Source organism: Epinephelus fuscoguttatus, linkage group LG13, assembly GCF_011397635.1.
Source record: "Epinephelus fuscoguttatus linkage group LG13, E.fuscoguttatus.final_Chr_v1".
In the NCBI taxonomy this organism is placed as follows: domain Eukaryota; kingdom Metazoa; phylum Chordata; class Actinopteri; order Perciformes; family Serranidae; genus Epinephelus; species Epinephelus fuscoguttatus.
The window spans coordinates 34,290,935-34,313,892 of NC_064764.1; the positions used below are offsets into that span (position 1 = coordinate 34,290,935).

Here is a 22,958-nt window from a genome sequence, read left to right on the forward strand (position 1 = left end):
CTTGATCTGCCGTCTTTCATACATTTGACAATCACAATTTGTATCTGTGCCTCTATCCATCATCTGCCACATCTATCACGTATCTTTTTACTCTGTCAGTCCTCCTAGTTTTTCATTTATTGTTTTCTTTTTACCTCCATAATTCTCAGGCATTTTCTTTGTATTTGTATATTTCATGCCCTCTATCTTCTATCCTTTCACTTCGCTAGGGATGAGCGTCATGGACAAAAATTTTTTTACAGGCTGACTGGCGATACACAATATATATATCAGTATCTTCTATGAAATGGGCTACATGTTTTCAGTTGCAAGTCAAAGCCACATTTGAGATGTCACAAGAAGTTTCATATAAACAGACTGATAAAAAAATAAAATGCAAAGACAGGGATTTTATTCCTGTTTGAAAATATGCAGTTACACCTCCAAAACACACATTAATCATGGTTTAATAGAGACAATTTCAAACACAAGTACACAAATTAGCTTCACTATAACTCACAGCATTCACAGACAAACACTTGTCTTTATCTGAACACATTTTCCCCACAAATACAACATGCTAACGTTATTAGCACAAGCCTATGGCATTTTACATTGTATAGAATAGCCCAGCAGCTAGCAGACTTTTCCTCTACTCATATGAAGCCAGGAACAACAGCAACATTTAACAAAGGTAACGTTACAAAATTCGGCTCCATTACAACTCACAAGGTTCACTGACAAAACAACTGTCTTATACTAAACACGTTTTCCAGACAGATGTAACATGCTAACGTTATTAGCACAAGCCTGTGGCATTTTACATTGTATAAATTAGCCTAGCAGCTAGCAGAGATTTCCTCTGCTCATATGAAGCCAGGATAAATCACACACAAGACTTAAAATGCTATTTTTGTTGAGGCTTTATTGTCTTCACAATTTATTGTTTCTTATCTGTGAAATTAAAGTAAATAAAACTGAGGGAAATGGTTTCAGCTTACAGAAACAGACAGGAGGTCTGCGTCGCCGCGAACTGTAGTTATATTTCTGGGGAGGTGCACGTCAGGCCAGGGCTCTAAAAAGTGTTGCTGCAGCTGCGCGGAGTGTGACAGAGGAGAGATGCACACTGGTGTGCGTCATGTAACGCAACTTGACCCTATATTGATATAAATGGTGTTACAAATATAAATTTATATCTTGCTTGAAAATATATGGATATATCGCACAGTCCATTATTCTCCTACTTAATACTAAATTAAATCCCCCTTTTCTGTCTCTCCTGTCATTTATTTTTTCCTTCTACTGTCTGATTGGTTCATCCACATTTATTCACACCTAACTAGGCTTCCTTCATTTACCCGTCCACCTGACACAGCTCTCACTCCCTCCTCTATCCCCTCACTATCCTTACATATCCCCCTCTCCTTTGTTCTACATTACCTCTTGTCTCTTCTCCTCTGTTCTCTTTGCTTCCCCATTATGGCTCAGCTGTCATCTCTCCTTTCCCCCCTCTTCCCTCACATCTGTCTCCCCCTAAATTTCCCTTGAAATCATTATTCTCTCCATGCTTTCTCCTTGCTCTTCCTCTTCTCATTTTTTCCTCCTCCTCTTACTTTCTGCCTGCTTCAATGTCTGAGTCCCGAGCTTGTTAGCCCTCCTACTGAGGCAATCACAGGGTAGCTAGCAGGTAGGCAGAGGGGATCTAACAGTCTGACACTTGGAGGGCTAATTAACCTCAGGATCACCGTGGTCGAGCAGTGGAAAGAGAGATGCAGGGAGGGATTGGGTATGGAGAAAGAGGGAAAGGAGGAGAGAGGCTTACATTGAACAGAGGATGAGGCAGAAATGGAGGATAAAGAACAGAGGAGGCAGCAAGAGAAGTGTGAAGGAAGAAGCATCAGGGATAGAGACGTGGAAGACAGAGAGACCAGTGAAGATTAATCACAGAGGAGGTAGGAGTTTGGATGGATAGATGAGGAAAGGAGGAGGGAAGATCAGCTGGGAAGAGATTGAGGGGGATAGAAATGGGCAGCGAAGATAGGTATGAGACAGAGGAAGCAAAGAAAAGACGGAAACAAAGACAGTTGGGGGATAGAGTGAGGTGAAAGAGGGGGAGGGGAGTTGAACCTTTGAACTCGAGTAGAGAGTACAGTTGAGAGGAGCATGGAGGCCTTTGAAAACTATCGTGGTTACTTCTTCTTCTTTTTTTAAATCTTACTTATTCAGGCTCTCTTTCAAACTTGGTGGAGACAAATTTTGACCGTTAGTGGCTCATTATTGTCTCTCACCAGTAAAGGAGCTAAAATTAGTGTGTTCACCTGGATGTTGCCGATCAGAGCTGGAGGCGGTAAATACCTGTGATAACTGCCTATTAAAACCTTTCCCACTGCATTGAAAAGCCAGATGTTAGCAGGTTTTTTGTTACCTATCAGTAAGCTGAGCTAATAAATAGAAATGAATGAGGACACTCACGAGCAAAGCCTTTCTGATCTGGCAATCACCAGCCCAAAGCACCTGAGAAGCAGTTTGTCGAAGTATTTGGGGTTTTACACTGTAGATGGCAAAATTTCCAACAAATTTAAAGGCCATTTGTTGACTTTGTACACAGAAGCAGTCTTACTCTACAACAGCAACAAATCTAAAGACTCACCTGCTAGCATGGTTTACTCAGGTGTACTGTACCGTCTTGTCTGTCTGCCCACTTTTCAAGTTCAGGTTCGAATCAGTGTCATATGTTAAAAAAAAAAAAAAAAAAAATACAATGAAATGCTTGTGCTCAGTGGCACTCTCTGCCCAAACAAAGGAGAGCACATTCCCAGACAACAACAAACAAAGAAACATTACCCACGACATACAGTACATACAATCTACAACCCTCATACTTGTGCGTAGGCTCTACACCATCGCCTATGTAAGTGGCCTAAGCCATTGTGTGTGAGCGTTTATACTTCTGTGGTAGTGTGTCTGCGTTACTCTGCAATTACACTGCCAAACCGCTGGTTGTGTTGAGTTTCTGTGAAGTGGAGTAAAGTTTGATTGATTCAACTAATACACCTAAAAAGCACACAAAACATGGCTTAAAAGCAACAATATTAAACAAAAGTACAATATTTGGCTCCTTTAAAACTCACATGGTTCACAGAAAAAACAGGTCTTTATCTGGACACATTTTCCCCGCAAGTACAACTTGATAACATCATTAGCATGAGCCTTTGACAGCGTTTAACAAAGGTAATGTTACAAAATTCAGCTCCATTATAACTCACAAGGTTCACTGACAAAACAGTTGTCTTATGCACCTTATTTTTCACGGAAACACGGAGTCAAAACAGAACGCAGCCAGCTTCCGTTTTTTTGTGCGACACTTCCGGTCCAGCACTCTTACCACTGTGTAAATGGGAATCGCCTTGTTGTTTGCCTTGCTGAGTTTAGCTATATATATGTATATATCACATTTTTCACGTCACTATATCACCGTTTAGACTAATCTGATGTTTGTAAAGTCTATAAACACAATGACTGAACAAACATTAGTATTTTCTGTGTGTGTAATTAATAACATGGTTATCGTAGATTAGCTGGGCTGACCGTTAGCTGGTAGCCCTTAGCCGTGTCTGTAATAACTCACTAAACTCACAAAGTGGCCCGTGAAAAAAATATTTTTCCAGCGGATGTCTTAGTTACAACATGATTGAGCTAGCTGGAGTAGTTTCATGTCTTATCCGACAATGGGAGGCTTTTAACGGATGACGATCCTGATGTTAGCTTTGCTGCTAGTGTTAACGTTAGCTGTCCCTGTCAGCTGCAGCCACTGATGCTTTCTAGACATTGTGATTTCCCAAAACTGAATAAATACCACACATAGCAACACAAAACTGCTTTGCTAGCTCAATCATGTTGTAACGGCTGGATGGTTGATGCGTACATGCTGATTCAGGTGCTATCAGAGCCGATCCGCGTGTCACTATGGCTTAATGATCAACTCAGTCAATTAAAACAACCCGTCCTGTGTTAGGAGTGTATGTCGCTGGGAGAAAGAAAGAAAGAAAGAAAGAAAAGGGAAAAGAGATAAAAAAGCAGCGTACACCTCACATATTTATTTCTCACAGTTGCGCACACGTTTGGCTGGCATGCAGAAGCACCGTCTGTGTGTCGAGGGTGCGAGCCGCAGCTTCAGCTGCTCAGGTAGAGAGGCTGTGTAGCCCGGTGTGTTTTTTCGCTGATTTGGTTCTGCAGGTTCTCTGCTGGTACACTGGAGACGGGGATCAAGCAGTTTGTCTCACTCAGGATAGATTGTGCTTTTTTGGTTCATAGTTTATGATTGACGTGCGATTTATTCGCGTTTAGAGGGAATAAATTTCCGTTATAACGGAAACGTGGGCACAGTTATCTATACAAAATACACAGACTAACTAACTAACTGACTGACTAACATAAACAACTGAAAATTGAAAAAAAAAAAATAGCTTGCACCGTTAGCTCCGGTAAGGGAAAGCATGAGGGAAGGCAGCTGACCGGAAGTCACGCACAAAAAAACGGAAGTTCATCACTATTTACTTCCGTGTTTGAAAATAAGGTGGATACTACAGATGTTTTCCCCACAAATACAACACACTAACAGTATTAGCTTGAGTATATGACATTTCCCATTGCATAAATTAGCCTCGTGGCTAGTGGATTAACCTCTGCTCATATGAAGCCAGGATAAATCACACAAAAGACTGAAAAAGCTATTTTGTGAGGGCTTTATTTTTTTCACAATTTATTGTTTCTTATGACAATATAGTAATAATAATCTTAATTTATAAAACACTTTTAAAAACAGAGTTACAAAGTACTTTACATGTCAGTAATTAAAACAGACAAGACATGAAAACAGCAACTTTTAAAAGAACTAATAAAAACACTTTGGTATGTAAAAAGTGAACTTAAAACTAAAGTAAAATCAGGAAAGGCTCTCTGATAAAAGTATGCTTTAAGAAGGGACTTAAAAGAGGTCACTGACTCGGCCGACGTTGATTTCCTCGGTCAGATTGTTCCAGAACCTCGAGGTCCTGACAGCGAACACTCTGTCCCCTTCAATTTTCAGCCAGGCCTCTGGACCTCAAAGGTATGTCCTGGCACGTAGGAAGTCAGAATTAAAAGAAAATAAAAGCTTTGTTTCCACTGAGGGAAATGGTTTTCCCTTTACAAAAAAATAAACAGGAGGTCTGCGTCACCACCATGTGTAGTTACATATCTGAGGAGTCGCTTGTCAAGCTGCAGCGTAGGGCACGCATCTGCACAGATTGGAGTTGTGTCAACTCCACGTAGACGTACAAACCCAGCTTTACCTTCAAGACCTTTGCTAGCAGCTCCTAAAAAGGCTATCACTAGTAAATTAAGTAAGATTTATCCAAGGATTTTAAATTCCACAATCTCAAGTCACATTTTATGACAACACATGGAAAATATATAGACTATACTGAAGGGTTAAACTCTCTTCCTGATAATCAACATATGGACATGGCTGTGGTGAGAATTATGCTGCATGAGTATGGTGGTTCCTAACGTGATACTTGGAATATAGGCCACTGCATATCCTCCTGAGACCCTGTGTCCTCATATGAGGACCTCTCATTTTGGGTTTATTTGACCTTATACTTTTATACTTAACTCAGACCTGTTGTCCTCAATTGTGGACACTTTTTTGTGCCATCTAGTGGTAGTAAGAGCACAATACACTAATCCATGTAAAAACAGGATGGCAGCCATCTCTGCCAAGTCAGTCTGCAGTTGATCCTGCACAAAAGTGGACAAGGTCCAAAACCTGATCACATTTTATGGTTGAAATTTGTTTATTTGTGATTAATAATGTTTGTAGTTTGATATGGCAACAAATATGACCAATTTTAGCAACAGTAACAAGATAAGACACCGTTAATTACGCATTAGCACTTTACTTTCTTGTTTGAAGACATTGGGACTTGGTTATCATTGACAGTGATTAGGTTTTTATACAAATTGGGTCCTACTGATCCCAACTAGCTAGGAGAAATTAAAAATGCATACCAAACAAAAGTTTGGGTCGCAGGAGGACATTACCTCCACGCTTTCTATTTTGGTACTGAAGAATACTTTTAAACGTGATAATTATCAAGAAGGATCTACAGTTAAAATTAACACCTTTTTTGTGCATTTTTCACAATAAATCTAAAAATACATGTAACACGTGTGTGTTCAGATTTGATTAAGTTATAACTCAGACAATAGTTGCTAATTGCATCAGGCAGGTGTTAAAAGGTGGCTGTCTGTGGAACTTCATAAAGTTTAAAAACATCCATAATGTGGGACATATCAGGAGGACTATATTCAGGTGCACCTAAGAGCTTTGGATTTTCCATATAGATCTCAAGAAATGCTGAGATGGAGGATGGTTAAGTGGAAAATAAAGAGACACAGCACATTAGGCCGTGATAGAATAATGCAGAAAAAGAGGGAAAGATATTTAGATGTAAGTGGGAACTTGGGCCTTTGTGTAGTTATCAAACCAAGAAAACCAGTAATATGCTGCAGATAGGAATGAAAATAAACACATTCACTTGACAACAGCAATGCTGGGATTCATTAAATAGAAATGTTCAAGTGAAAGCTGTTTTCCAGCACAGTGATATCCAAAATACCTGCAGGAGCAGCCACTGTAATAAAACCCTCCTCAGCAACAAACACTATGGGATTCGTGCCTTATGAAAAAGGTGGCGAATTATTAAGAGTATTACAAATGCAATAACAGTGACAGGAATATGAGACAATGAGAAAAAATTGCAAATGTGTTTGAATCGAGTAATAAGAATCTGAGACGGTAGAGGAGAGACCCTTTGGTTACACAGGAGAGAAGAGATTAGAGGGAGGAGAAGAGAAGATGAGACTTGAAGCTGCTGTTAACAAGCGAGAGAAGGAGGGAGGTGTGTCGATATGTTTTCATTAACGGCTTGGTTTGATGCCTTTATACCTGCATGCATTAGGCGAAGGATTCAGGCATTAGCTTTCAGCTACTGTAGCATTCATGAAACGTTAAGCTAGCTTTGGCTGACTCGTAGCAATATGGCCGTGGCATTACTCTGGCTTTCTGCTCAGACCTTTTACAAAACAGGTAATTCCCCGGCTCACTGGTGGTATAATTGGCAGCAAAAGCGTTATTAAGCTTGGCCCTTGTGAAAAATCAAAGATTTGTTCAACCCAAAGGGTGCAGCCACACCCAGCTTCTCCAGTCAGAGCTCTGAGGCAGGAATAAGGTCACGGCCTAGATTTCCATGTAGGAGATTAAAGACATCACTCTCAGTCGAGTTTAATCACTCTGCCGCGCATGCATGTGTGAAGCCAACTTGCCTAACATTACATTGACCTTAACTGCCGCTGTGCATGTGTATGTGCGTCATCTCTGTTAGAGCCAGTTTGACCTTTTATATTGAGGATGTTTTTAACCTTTTTCACTTCATCAGATTAAATTTTAAGATCAGGACTGACTTTGGTTTGGTTTTTAAATTAGCATGTCTTAAAATGACGTTTATGTGTTCCATTTCCTTTCAAGGATAATTACTTCCTTTATTATTGTAGTTTTGACATCAAGTTAACATTGCGCTCATCTTTACTGCTGAGATCTGTGAACATGTTGCTCCATGGAGGACTGATGGGACAAGAAACAAACGGATGTAAATCACTAGTTTCATCACAATATGATAGTATACAAATTCTATAGACAACGTTATGACATTTGGTGAAGTCTACTGCAACACAATTTTGATTCAGCTCAATTCAGAACAAGTAAACAGTAGAGAGAAGCATGGATGCCGATGAAAACTTTATCCATTCTCTCTTTCAAACTCGATGCAGACTAATTTGTATTGATGTTTGAGCGCTGCTTAGATGGAGACGGATGGTATTTTGTGGTGGTCCGTCATTGTTTCTTCGGCACCATTCACATTTGAACCTGGTACCTGGAATTCAGTAGCAGTACCCATCATTACCTTTTTGGTTACTTCACTGTTTCTGTAAAAACAAAAATGTACTTTTTGAGTAAGCTGCAGTAGGGGGTGTAAGGCAGTTCTGCTCATCAGCTCTTTTCTGTTTCTAAAGGTATTTTTAGGGCTTTTTTGTCTTTAATTGATAGGACAGTTGTTAGTGTGGAAGGGGGAAACGAGGGGGGACGACATGCAGCAAAGGGCCATAGGTGAGAATTGAACTCAAGGCCACTGCAGCAAGGGCAGAGCCTTTGTACATGGGGCACCTGCTTTACCAGGTGAGCTGATCTTCTGCCCCTGTCTGTCTGCTTGTATGAATCTGTGTGTGTCTGCTCATCCAGACTAGGTAGTAGGCTGTTACTAAAATAGTAAAGGAAAAAAATAGTCCAGATGCTGAAACTATCACGTCAGATTTGGGCCATAGTTTTGGCTTGCTGGGAAGCCAACGGAGCAGCTGACAGAGCTCCGTGGCCAGCTTCCTGGCTTTGGGACTTTTACTTTCTAAACCTGGCGCTCTCAGGTACCACGATAGATTTGACATGTCTTAATACTCAATAAAGCAGACGAAATTCGGTTGGTGCCCTCCACAGTACAGAGTTTGATACCCAACCCTAGGGGCCTGCGGTCAATTTAAGATGATATCATATGCCCATTTAATGCAGTCGGTCTCAGGAGAAGCTTAGAGAAGCTACAGAGCCTTTGTGGTATTATTTTATCATCTTCATTTGATGAGTGAAGTAATTTAATTACCAAAGTGCTGCAAAGTGAGGAGCGCGAGAGCACCGTTAAGATGTAACTTTACATAAAAACATGTCTGTACAGTGTGTGTCTATGTCTCTGACACTGACAGCAGAGGACCAGCAGAGCAGCATGCCCCTAAACCAGTGGTTCCCAACTGGTCCAGCCACAGGATCCAGATTTCTCCTCAGTCATTTGTTCAAGGTCCACACAGTTTAATACATTCAACGTCATACTTGTGTTTGGTCATGTCGTCAAGCTAGTTTGCTGTTTCTGTTACATAGCTGTCTGTTAGTCACTCACTCTACAGCAGGAAACAGCACTTCAAAATAAAAGGTCTGTGCCAGAAATTTACTGTACTTAAAAATAAAGTTGTTATTTACAAACTTGACATGTTTGCAAGTCACTTTGAGTCCTTTCAGAACAGATCCGCGACCCACCAGTTGGGAACCACTGGTCTAAATAACACCAAACATGGTAGAGACTCAGCCTAGTTTTCTTTTACATGACTATTTAGGTACCTTTACCTGCCAGTGTGGCAAATAGCTTTCTAAGAATGGAAAATCTACCTGCTTTTGGTGCTTGACGGGTGTTAGGACCCTGAATAAAAGTGGAACATTACCTAAAATGATGATTTAGATTGATATTTTCACTTAGCATCAACAATAGTAGATCGATAAATCAGCTCAGATAGATGGATCATTATACCCCGACAAGAATTTTCCACATAGTAATCAGACATGTTGTAAACTAGCCATCAGTTAAGCCAGCTCTCTGTATCCATACCACTTTGCATTCAAAACCCAAAGTGAAAGCGCCTGCAAAGCTTCGTTCCCAGAGCCCAAATGTTACCACGACCAATAGAAACCAAGTTCCAAGTTGTAATAAACTGTAATTATGGTTCAAGCTTATTAAGAGTCAGCTCCCAGTAAAATTTAAGACTTGTACTCTGCTGTGAGACACTTCAGCTAAAGTAGAAAAGTGTCAGACCCTCTAAGTTTATGTGTGCAGGGTCCTGACACAATTTCACTTTGTTGGATCCCACGTAAACGCCATTGAGTGCATGTTGTCTGAGGTCTAGTATCCTTGTTTGTGTCAAACAGTCTGCTTGCTTAAAATCAGTTTTATGCTTTTAACAAATCCATGCACATGTTTGTTGGGAGTGTCACACCTTAACTCAACAGCCTCTCAATCCAGCCACCCACCTGCCACCACCACATCCACCAGCCACCACCACTAATGAATGATTAAATAGCTGCCATGTCAGGTTGAGCCAAGCAGTGAGTCATTGTTGGAGTCTCCCGTGTCCTGGTGGGGGCCCCCGCTCTGCAGCTTGCCCTCAGATGATGGATGTGTTGGCGTGAGGTCTGCATCCACCGCCAGGCTCAAAGATCCACCAAATTAATGGACTCCGTTAACTGACGCATTAATAACCTCAGTTAAATTGAGGATTTGATCAGAGACGAAGCGGCAGAGATGGAGAGATAAATTAACGGTAGCTGTCAAAGGGTACATTCCAGCTCAGCTTGATTAATCAGATTTAATCATAAAGGAGCAAGAGTTCCTTATTCAGAATTTTTTTTATAGCGGTTTACATGGTGGAAACAGCAGCTCCGAACTGTTCCGTGTGGCACCGTGTTCTCTCAGACACAGGCGGCGGGAAAGATGGCCTCCTGAGTAACATTCTGCTGTTTATTTTTCATGACATTGCAGAGCTTTCTCGGTCCTACACGGTGAAAGCTGTCATGTTTGTCATGATTAGACGCCCCCCTCTAGCTGAAGGTGAAAGACATTTGACAGTGACTTCCCGGGCTCTGTGTGTTCCTCTATCTTGTCATCCGCAATGACAAGTCATCGCAGAATTTAATATTTTAGACGAGTCGCCCGGATGACATGTTTTTCTAGTTGTTTGCCTTCAAACTTCAAGGACTATCATCACATTTTTGTCATGCTCTAGTGAAATATTTGAGCCCAAACTTGTGTTAGGCTGCATACACCTGCACACACAGATACACACCGCATACTGTGAATGGGAAAAAGAGAAAAATATATCATGCAATATGTATGCAGTGCCTGTGTTACAATATACATGGTGCTGTAGAAATGCAAGACAGATGCAGGAAATACTGTGTGGAAGAGAAGGGGCTAATAAGAGATTAATGCTCAAGGTTTTTATGCACTTTCACTTACTCCTATAAAGGCATTTATTATATAACACACAGAATACTGGGTATAAGTAAGCAGAGGCAAAACAAAGTGTATACAGCACCTGGAAGAACCATGCTCTCTAAAGGGATGATAAAATGGTCTTACTGTGCTAAGAGCTACTCACCTTACCTCAATCACAGATATTTTAATACTAACATCAATTAATATCAATTAATTTAGAAAAAGTAGCAGATAGAGAAAGAAGACACACACATAAGGTCCATCTCTTTGTTCTCTTTCTGCCAGTTAAAGCTGAAAAAAGTTTAAAAAAAAAAAAGTCACAATTTGAAAATACACCCTCCTCTTCCTGCAGCTCTCCCCCCTCTGTCCTAAGCCCCTTCCACCAGACAACCACGGGCATATGAACACACTTCATACAGTAATCCAGTGTTTCCCATACATTGTTTTATTTGATCTTATTTCATTCTAGAGTTGCATGCAGTGTATTCACTCAGCCCCACCCTGCCCTGCTCTGTCTGTTTATCAGACTACAAATGAAACAAGAGTTAGCTAGCTAGGTAGCCACCCCACAGTCCCTCCGTCTCACTCCCTGCCACTTTGGACTGCTTCCCCAACAAGAGAGCGGGCAGCAGCTCGGGAGATGGACCTTTAGTCAGTGGCTGTAGCAGCTCAGATTTGCGCAAATCCCCCAGCACCAGATGGAAATGGAAGCGGTAAATGGACTTGTATAGTGCCTTTCTAGTCGTCTGACCACTCAAAGCACTTTTTACACTGCGAGTCACATTAGCCATGTTTCCATCAGCCTGTTTAGATGCGCATCTTGAAGTATTGCATCGGAAATTTATGATGGAAACGCCAAAATTCGAATTAAAATCCCCTGATTCGCACAAACTAAAATACGCTCGCTTTAGCCGGGTTGTGGTTGATTCGAAAAAATGTTGATTCGCAAAACAGGGGATGGAAACAGTTATGTTCGAATTAAGTCTGACGTAGCGCACCTCTCTCCGTGGTGATATCCACACTCCGGGTCAGGAAGGCGGTAATGCATTTACAAGCTGGTTGCCAACCGCCAGAAAACGTAGAAGAAGAATGCGAGACTTGTTTTGTTTCCGGTTCTGCGGAAAACTCGCGCAAGTTCGTACATTTAATGGAAACACACAGGATTCGTATTTCTTTTAATGCACATTTCCCAATAATTCAAATCACTTTTGGATGGAAACATAGCTAATGTCACACGAGTAGGACACTTCGAGTCACATTCCCAGTCAGGTGCTACCAAGGTACCACCTGCTACTCAGTTTCAACACACACACACACACACACACACACACCGATGGAACAGCCATCGGGAGCAATTTGGGGTTCAGTATCTTGCTCAAGGATACTTGGACATGCAGACTGGAGGAGCTGCGGAACTGATGTGCTGATCTTCCGATTGGTTGACAGCCTGCTCTACCTCTGAGCCACAGCTGCCCCTTTATCAGCGAGCTGGTGGGCAGCAGCAGTGCCAGGTCTAACCTAACCTGAGCTGCTGCCTGTCTCCTCCTGGCAAGGTGGTCTGTAAATACTCTGTTACATTCAAAATATTACTAAGTAAAAGTACAAAAAGTATTGACATCAAATATACTTTAAGCACCAAAAATAAAAGCATTTATGCACAAATATTTTTATTAATGATCTGACTTTGTGAAGTAATTGAGTTTACTTAATTTTGATTACTCAAATAAATTACAAGAACCTCAAAATTGTACTTAACTACAGTACTTGAGTAAATATACTACTGTAGTTATTTTCCACCTCTGCTATACATTAATCAAACTTTTCCTGCGACCAAAGGAAAAGGCATTCTCACAGTAGTGACAGGATCCAATTGAAGTAAACAACAGTGATTATCTTTGACTTGAAAAAGAAACGGTTTATAAGATATGTTGACAGATTTCTGTTTATTCTGGAACGTGGTGGATATTAATAGAGAAAGTAGAAAAGGTTGGAAGTGGATGTAATTCTCGGGGGACAGCGAGTACAGTATGTCATTAAGAGATATCTCATGTTCTGAAATCACAGACTGAAATGACTCTGCTGTCCTATTTTGTATTTTCAGAACAAAACAATTCATTTTAATCAAAACTTCTATTCTTGTCACGCGCCGTCGCACACGAGTTACGTGATTCCTCACCGTCTTCTCTGTGCTCACTGCAGGCGTTTTTAAATGAGGGCTGGTTTTACAGCTCCTCTGCTCATTGGGGTCTGGCCTCCTAAACCACAGCTGTAAATGGCTAACGAGCGAGGGTGAGTGACAGACAGGGAGTTAGATAGATGGATGCTGCCGAACAAAGCTGGCCTTGAGCTTTACGAGAGCTTCCCGTCCCTTCATCACTCAGTCCAGCACAACATCCACTCCATGTTGAGCAGCCCCTGTTGTTTTGCTCTGTGCCTCCTGATGTGCTGTGGCTCTGTTATTCTTCAGATTAGGGATGTCAACAGTTACTGGTAATTGGTTAACCTTCAAGATGTTTTCAACCGGTTATCAAGCGGCAACCTCGCGGGCTGAAAACTGAGCCAATGCAGAACTGCCAAAAACAGCAGTTCCTTGAATGACCACTTGAGGCTGGCTCCAGGAGGGAGTCAATCCCCACAGACCCCCGACTTTACAGCGGAAATAAACATGTTTACAGCCTGGAGCAAAAAGTAGTTTTGGACTCTGTAGCTAACTTCAACGTTCGTGACAACTGTACGGGGGTTCAGATCCACCCTTTGCTCCTCCACAGCGTCATCCTCTTATCCAAATATGGTTACTTCTGGCTCCAAAAAAACCCCATGGTGTAATGGTGACGGCTGAAATGCCGAGCTCAAAGCTTGAAAACAGGAGTCCACAAACCACTCGGTGACGTCACAGTAGCTACAGTAGTAGCACCGTTATTTAATACAGTCTATGCAAGTTATGCATGTTGGTCCATGGGTTAATTTTGCTTCAGTTTACTGCACTGCCCACTGCCATCATAGCTGGATGGGAGCTAGCTAGCAGTGCCTGACCCATGATGGCGAGATGACACCGCTGTGCCCGCCATTTGGTCTCCCACCAGGTCACTCGGGTGATAAGGCATTATAATTTTGAGCCACAAAACCCCCTAAGGGGCCGTATCCATGCTGCACCTTTAACCGTCTGGATAACGCAAGGTCGGGCACTGGCTACTACTGTTGTGCCTACTCTGTGCTAACTTTCAAAGGCCCAGAGGCAGGTTGCTTCTGAGGTTGCTCAGTGACCATAAACAGCACCGTAACATAGCCTACTTACCAGAAATCCTGAGTGCAGAGCTGATCTTCTTCCAGTTGTTGTTTTTCAAGTGTGTATTAGGCCAAAAATATTGACAGATGTAAAGCTCCGGCAGCCCTGCACTAAAGTGATCAACTTCTCCTCCGTATTTATCACAGACTGATAATTACAAAAGAAGGGAAAGATGTCTCTTGGCTGTGATTGGTTGGTCCTTGTCACGTGACGTGCAATGTGCACTGCTGCATTCCAAAAGTTGAACTCTGTTTATCTCAGGGCGCAACCATCACGCCCTTAAAAAAAAAAAAAAAAAGGCACCTGGAAACGTGTGTGGTGCTACGGCGTCTCTGTGGTGTTTGAGCGGGCCTACTGTGCGTCTACGATGAAAACAATGAATTTGAGGGTGCAAAAACATGACATGTATACTGCCCCTTAGCATTGTTAACTATTGGTAGCTCTGTTAGCAATGTCCACGTGATTGCTGGTGTAGCTCAAAATTCAGCTGCTTACTCTCCGGGCCAAACTGGAGGGAGACCAGAGGATTGCCACTGTCTTTCTGCAACAACGCCGTTCAGCCACCACAGGTCGTACAGCTGTAATAGCCGAATATGCACCACCGCTAGATAGCTCCCACTAAACCCAGGTTGTGTAGAGTTGCAAAGCCACCAAGACTAGCTACCCACTGGAGACCAGAGCGTGTGCAGTTGTCACCATGTTACTGCACGTCAAGCGCAGCTCGCTGCCTGTCTGTTAGAAGAGCCAACAGAAACTGAAATCAAGGGCAAGACACAAAACATTTAAATTTCACCACCTCTAAATAAATAGCCCTTCGAACCGCAGCGCTAAAGCTCACTGAGTCAGTTGTGTCATTTGGCATTTTTTCTTAAAAATTACTGGTCAGAAACATTCCTACTTCAGATGAACACTTTAAAAGATCACGTTGCTCCCATTTTCATCTTGGATATTTAAAAGAATTGTCTCTGGCATGTTGGCTTCCATCAAACACTTGTAAGGTGAATAGAGGTTTATATGGCAGCTTACATTCATGTTAAAATGATGGTTGGTGGGAGAAAGTGTCTGTAGACATATAAATATCTTTCTGTAATCAGTTTAATATGATTATTTGCTTGCTATAATTTAGTGTGAAAAATTTGCACTGGGTTAATTATTGAGAAAATGAGGCGAACATTTTATGGTACGTATGCTAATTTTGCTCCAGTGTTCGAGTTTCAAGAGAGATACTCTCTGCAGTAGGAACTTACAAGGTTAATGCATATTTATTTATCTGTATTGACCTTATTGCAAATGCATGAAATGTGCAAACAAAAGACGGATGATAAAAACAGAGAGGGAACCTTGTAGAGGGAAGAAAAAAAGCAAGAGCGGTTGAAATACCCTCTCAGGGGTCTGGGACAAAGTGGGATCTACTCAAGAAGAAAATAACGTAGGTGGAGCTGTGGAGATGAGACACACTCCTCAAGTCATTCGTCATTTTACAGTCAGGACTCGACACTCTCTCCCTGCCAGCACAACTGCTCACATGGGATGTGAGGGAGGACCCAGCTGCGAGTGACATGGCTGCATTATCACACATTCTGACAAGTGTGCAAAATCATTTTAACTCAAGGTCGATTGTAGGTGCTGCTACGCCCTCGCTGTCTTCTACCGACTCTAGAGGGAGGCCAGTTGTAGAGATGCAGGTGAATCAGTACCCCTTTGTTTCAGGAGGGAGTTTGATTTGTTACGACCAAGAGGCCAAAATCCAACCAGCTACAAACGGCTCTCAGATGATGGGATAAGAGGTTTGATGTTGAAAGGAAGCCCCACATGATCCACAGTGCTCTGCACATAATGCTGTGGTTCGTGGTGGATTAGAAAAACATTCAGGTGAAACTATTTTTATAGCCCTGTGGGAGGAGCAGTGTCAAGAAGACTGGTCGTTCCCCTGCAACATGACAGTTTATGACAGATCAAAACAACTAGACTCACCGTGCGTTACCTTAAATATGTGAAGAAGTTTTCTTGCATGCCTCTACAGTGAACGGAGAATCCCAAAAGAAGGCAAACATTCTTTACTAATAGAAGTAATCCGATGTTTGGGAATTTGTTTGGGAAGTACTGAGCCTGTGAGACTTGGATTAACCTGCATGAGTTCTGTGAGAGTTTGTAAACGGATGTTTTAATAAAGATTTGCTGTTGTCAACCCTTTGAAACCTGGAGCGACATCACTTTTCTTGTGCAAGTATTTAAATTTTGAAACACGAGTGAATTGGTTAATTTCTTTTAAAAAAAACAATGGGGGAAAAAAGGCAACGAGCAACTTGGTAAGAAATGCCCTGTTTTGAAAAGAAATCAAGCCACTTTGCTCTGGTTTCAGAGGGTTAAACTGAGACCCTGTTCACTAAAGTTAACGGAGAATGTTCGCCTTTTTTGGATTCTTCGTTCACTGTGGAGACATGCAAGAAAATCAAAGTCTTTTTCTCAAACTGACGGTGTCACACGGTGGGCAACTGATACAGAAATGGTCATTTTGCGGTTGAAATATTCCTTTAAGTTAGTGGAGGGTAGCTGGAAGTCGAGGGCAAATTGGCATTGATTTGGTGGCCGCCGCTGCTGACCCGAAACTGGAGGGTGTTACCGTTGAGCATTGAAACGGGTTATGAATGTTGTGTGAGGACACCTGCTCCTGACTGAAGATTACAGCTACTTCATCCAGTGACAGAAAGAGAGCACAAATCAGTGTAAAAGCCTCAATCATGGTCGTTGTGTTGACCTCCAGTAATACATGTTAGAGCCTCATTTTTAAAATTCAGTGCTCCTGTTCTCCTCCTCCTCCGCTCTCTGTGTCTATCTCCTCTGGAGTGCATTTACTGTAAATGGAGGTCATTGAGACTGCCCTTTAGAGAGATGCGCGGGTGAAGTCCTCGTCTCTTCTATGTTTTCATTTCTTCTGTGAAAATATCGGAGCGAGGTCACATTTTAATTTGCAGGTAGCTCTCGGCAATTGAATGCACAGGGCTGCAGGGTGTACTCTTACTGCATCAGGGTTGCCATGGCACCGAGGAAGTCGTCCGTCACGAAAATGTCCTAATTTCACATTCATTACTTTACTGTGATAATCTGAAGTATTTTTCTGCTGAAGGTCCACATGCTGACCGGAGGCCACTGAGACAGCTGTGGTCTCTGGGAAAGCTGACTAAACTAGACGAAGCCCAGCAGCAGGGTGATTATTCTTTAGGGTACATTAGAGCGGGAAAAATAGAAGATTTTGTTGAGATTTAGCCCCAATTAAGCCGTGCTTAGCAAACAAGAAAATTGGGGTGAACATCAGCATACTCTCTCCCCTCCCTCGCACCCCAAGCTACAAAATAATAGCCAGTGTGACAGCAGTGAGCTTAATTAGTAGGAGAAATATATGCATAAACCTTGTGTGCAATATTTATACACACAACATTGACTTATTGTAAATATCTGGATTTAGTTTAAAGTTCATTTAGCTCTGGAGGCGACGTTTAAGGCGTTCACACATGCATTTTGCAGAGCTCCACATCAATCTGTAGGCAATTTTGATGCAAGTATTATTTCACATGGAGAGTTTCTGATTTCAGATTTTCCTCTGTCGTCCAGGATTCATTTAGGAATGCAAATTTCCTTCCACTTTTTATATATGGTGCTGTCTTTTGTAGTGTATTCGCTGCTCTGTTGCTGTTGTTGTTTTTATGTTTACCAGCCCAGGGACAACAGATGCAAATTAGCTGCTAGCTAACTGTAGTGCAATTACTTTTAACTGTGCGTTGGTCCTGCAAAAATAAACAATAAAATAGAAATTTAAAAAATAAAGAAAGCACCAACCTCCTTGGCTGCACACTGAAGGAAGCCATGCTACAAAAATCAGCATTTAGGTCAGCCATGTTGGCATGTGTTGCAGTCTGCTTTTTTGCTTATTTGATACCACCACTGCCAAAGTCAGAAAATAACCCAATTTAACCATCTCAGAATATAAAAAAAATTGATAATCATTTCATAATTCTGTTGGATTTTTTTGTGCTTATTAAGGCGAGGCATTCTTGATTTGAAGGATTTGAAGAAAAATTAAAAACAACAATAAAATACAGCATGTAAAACAGGTCAGAACATGTTACATTATAGCAAGAAACACATCACGTATAAAACAGTTACAGACGATTCACTATCACATGTTACAGTTGAATGTTACGTGTATCAGTGTTCATGTTGTTGTAGCAAAAGAGAACAGGAGTTGCTGGTTACTGATAAAGTTTTGCCATAACTTTGGTTACATCATAAAAGGTAGAAGCTGTGATACCTGTGGCGTCCTGATTCCTGCATTGTTGTCCAGGGAAAAAGAATCTTGTGAGTCATGTTGTTTGTGTGCGCGGTGAGATCTTTTCTCATGAGTCACGTAGTGTGTACAGTTGTTGTTTTTTGTGTGAGAGAGAGTCATGCCGCTTACCTGAAGCACTGAGAAGAGAATTTGTTGTAAAAATGCCACAGCTAGCTGACATCTCATTCTTGTATCTGCCAAAAAAAAAATACCTTAAACAGGCAGTGTGGGAGCCTTTTGGATATCTACAAAATGACCAGGGAGTTGCTGTAGAATATGGATATTCAATTTGCAAAGCCTGTCTTTCAAGCAGTGTTTACAAAGAAGTCCAATACTTTAAATGTATTCTGACATCTTAGAGATAATTATCCATCTCTATGTGCACAAGTCAAGGTAGAAAAAACTTTATTAGCTAATGTACAAGGCTGGACCAACACAGTTAAAACTCTTATGTTACCCCCCAGGGAGGACTGTGGGAGGGAGGTTCAATCTCTGTTTCTGTCTTTTCTTTGTACCCTTTGTTCTGTGTAGCCTTTTCCCATTTAACCATTAGAAATGATTTTTCAGTGTCCAAACGTTACATTATAAAAACTAACTGGTTTTAATAATCAGGGTAGCAGTGATTAACACTTTGAAACCTGAGAAAGTTGATTTCTCTCAAAAACATGGGCAGAAGGCAAGGTGTTGGCCAAAAAAGAGCAAGGTTTGGCTTTATAATCTTGTGGAACATGAACGCCGCTGTCCTGGGAGAAAGTCACTGTTTGTTAGTTTGTTTGTTTTTTTTCTCTCTTTCACTATTTTTTCTTTTTTCCTAATTTTCTCTTTTTTCTTTTTTCCCATAGTTTTTTTTTAATTATGTTTTCTAGACTTTTTCTTTTTCCCTATTTTTTCTTTTTTTCCTTATTTTGTTCTTCCCCCTTTTTTCTCTTTCCCTGTTTTTTTCCTTTTTTCTTTTTCCCTAGTTTTTTTATATTTCCGAAGTTTTTTCTTTTCCCCATTTTCTTTATTTTTTCCCTATTTTTTTCTCTCTTTTTTCCTATTTTTTCCCTTTTTGTCTTTTCCCCAATGATTTTTTCTCTTTTCCCTTTTTTCTCCCTATTTTTCCTTTTTTCCCTTTCCCCCTTTTTTCTCCTTCCCTGTTTTTTTCCTTTTTTCTTTTTCCCCCTAGGTTTTTTTTTAATTATTATTATTTCTTTGTGTGTGTGTGTGTGTGTGTGTGTGTGTGTGTGTGTAATTTTTTGGATATTCTGCACCAGGTGCCCATTGCCTTTTCCCCCATGTTTTTAAAGGTAATTGCACCAATGTGCTCAGAGTTTAAAGGGTTAAATACTGCGTCTGAAAGAAGTACAAGAAAAGTGATGTTGCTCCGGGTTTCAAAGGGTTAAACAAATTATTAGGAACTGGTTAAAAGATAAATTAAATATACTGTACCAGCCGTTTTGTGTTTTGTGTTTGAACAACAAAAATAAAAATAAAGTATATATTAAAAAAAGACAACAGAAATGGAAGGATCTTGTGAAAGAGATATTCGAAATTACCATGAGAGTCAGAAATCAAGTGCATATTTTTTTTATTTTCTTGAAGACAGATGGGAAAATGGTTGAGCTGTATAAAAGACTATGTTCCCGATGATCTGTGATTATATGACAGCTGAGGTAATAAGATTGATAGCATAGAAATGAGACACACACAATTTGTGCTGTTGGTACAGAAACCCCCCCCCCAGTAGCTCATAAGGAATGGCCCTATTTAATTTTCCTTTTTTCCCCTTTCCTTTTTTTTTTTTTTAAAGAAATATTTTGTTCCTCTGCCATCAGGCAGGAGGTTCGGGTCCATCAGAGCAAAGACCACAATACTGTTTAACAGCTTCTGCCCACAGGCCATCAGGCTGCTGAACAGCCAACCCATCTCTCTGATTCCTCCCAGCTTAAAGAGACAGTTTACTCCAAAATCAGAAATACATATTGTGCCTCTTAACTGTGGTGCTGTTTATCAGTTTAAATTTGTTTGGTTTGAGCTTGGAGATATCAGCTGTAGCGATGTCTGCCTTCTCTTAAATATAATGGAACTCGATGTCACTCAGCTTGTGGTGCTCAAAGCACCAAAAAATACATTTGATAAACTCAACAGCAGTGTCTCTTTGCAGAAATCATGACCTGGTTCCTCAAGATAATCCACAGACCTTGTTGTGAGCTGTTTTATGTAGGAACTATTTTCTTTCAACTGAACTACATCCACCAACTGTACCACTGCGCAGAAGGAAGCGTGCATCTACTGCTAGCTCACGTAGCACCACTGAGCTAGCTAACGTTGCAGCTCAGCCGAAGAGGACGCCATTACTGTTACATCTCTTGCTGTCATGAGCACCAACCTGTTGTCCATGAGTGGATGTCGATGAGAGATTTTGTCTGAACTGGACACTGTCTTGTTACAACTTCAAACTACTGTTGCTTTATCGTTTTACTTTTTTTTAACTTGTATTCCATCCATCTTAGGTATGTGGGCTCTGGGACTGTGTCGTGCTGTGTAAATGTTTGTGTTCTCGTATACAGTGTTATTTATGTTGCACCTTGATCCCACAGAGGCACTCTCTCATTCTGCCTCGCACAGAGCTGGGTGGTAAAATGACAGTGAACTGGATTTGATTCATGGGAAATTAGAACTTCTGATTGAAGACGATGGAATAAAAACATCAGGATGTCCAAATAGAAATGTAAAAATAAACAAATTGTTTGTGTTATCTTGTCTGATGTCTTTTCTTGTTCTTTCTTTTTTCCCCAGAATGCCGAGGTGTCTGTGTTCGAGGTCAACATTCGTTTCATAGGAGGACTCCTGGCCGCCTACTACCTCTCTGGACAGGAAGTGAGTACTCCTCTGTGTGTGTTTGTGTTATCATTGAAAGAGAAGCAGAAGGCTTTATCGTCTACCCTCTCCTATTTTCTTTTTCTTTTCATCGACACTTCCTCCTCTCATCTATCCTCTGCTCTGCTCCTATTAAGGTCAGCAGGCAGATTTTGGCTCTTGGTTAAGTTGCTGGTGGAAGTTGAATGTATCTCTCTCTGTCCGTCCCATCCATTCCTAGCTTTCATGCCCGGCCAAGCAGTGCTCCCTCTGTAATGGGAGCAGATACATCAAATATGTGTTCAGCACAGCGTCCACAGTCACTGGAGGTGTTTTTATTTTATTTAAAATACTGCCTGAAACACCAGATTGTTGGTTTTTTTTTCGCTTTTTCTTGCTGCCCTGGTCATTTAAAGTTGAGAATTCTGTTTGTGTCATTAGTCATTCAGCTTAATTAAACACTGGTAAATCAGAATATTTAATTGTAGAGGTTTTTCTGCCAGTTGTGATTTATTTAAGTCCCTGTCCAGACATATTTTAAAGCAGTGGTTCCCAACTGGTCCAGATTTGTCCTTAGTCATTAGTTTAAGGTCCACACAGTTTAAATATTCTGCATCATACTAGTATAATAGTGTCAGTAACATTGTTAACACTGTGCTACATTACAGAGAAATACAAAACCGTACTAATGAACCTTCATTAATATAGGCCTATATTTTATCTCCAAGTGCACGTCACACACTGAGCGAGCCGCCTGTTAATGACGCTGTGGGCTAATGGGCGTGTAGCTACTTCCATGTTTCAGATGATACGTCATGTTTGTAGTCGACCAATGAAGATGAGTTTACATATCACCTTGGGTTCGTCCTTCACCTTCTCAAAATGATCCCACACTTTGGATTTCCTGCCCGACATGTTATTAACTAGCCTGTGGAATAACCGCAGGTACCAGCCCTGGAGATTAATGTGACTAACAGGACTATTTGTCTGTCTAGTCAAATTAAATTCCCACATGGTCCAGTCATATAGGTTTTAAGACTAAGCGACCACTGAAATCTTGCCAACTAATGACCTTTCTGTTTGACTAACATTTGGTTGACTATTAGGGGGCAGCCCTATTAATGAGAAATTGCAAACTTGAACAGGGTGTTCAAGGAAACAAGTGTATTCTCACATTCAACTCAGATTCAGAATCCTGTAGCCCCTTTTACGCTGCCACATTTTCCGCAAATGTTGGGCCGTTTCGATGGCAAGCTGCGAGCGTTTAGACACACAGAGCCGGATTGGCGAGTTAATCCGAGGTGCCCAATTTTCCACCTCATAGGGTAGTCATATTAGCAGAACCCTTTTAGTTTAAACAGACCGAGGTGGCCTTCCGCAACAGGAGGGGCTGTTGAAGACTTGTGAGAGGAGCTGTTGATGACGCCGCACGTGCGATCCACTGGCGGTAGATAAACAGGAAACAGCTGATAGCAGGAATTAGCGAGCAGCTAGTAGCAAGAGGGAAACGCAAACCTGACAGACACTGTAAAGATGAGCAACTGGGGAGACAAGAAATTGCGTGCCCTCCTTGTCCTCGCAAACAAAGAGGCCATTAACCGTGAGATGACGGGGACGG

At 41.3% G+C, this 22,958-nt stretch overlaps 1 protein-coding gene across 2 annotated transcripts in view; it reads left to right on the forward strand.

Annotated features, from left to right (window-relative positions):
* Positions 1-22,958, forward strand: part of man1a2 (mannosidase, alpha, class 1A, member 2) — a 399,576-nt gene that overhangs the window by 113,702 nt on the left and 262,916 nt on the right. For both annotated transcript variants that reach the window (XR_007450829.1, XM_049595084.1), the window contains exon 6: positions 21,281-21,361. Coding sequence is in view for 1 of the 2 variants with exons in the window: in XM_049595084.1 (XP_049451041.1) it covers positions 21,281-21,361 (81 nt within the window). In the remaining variant the exon portion in view is untranslated. The remainder of the gene's footprint in view (positions 1-21,280; positions 21,362-22,958) is intronic.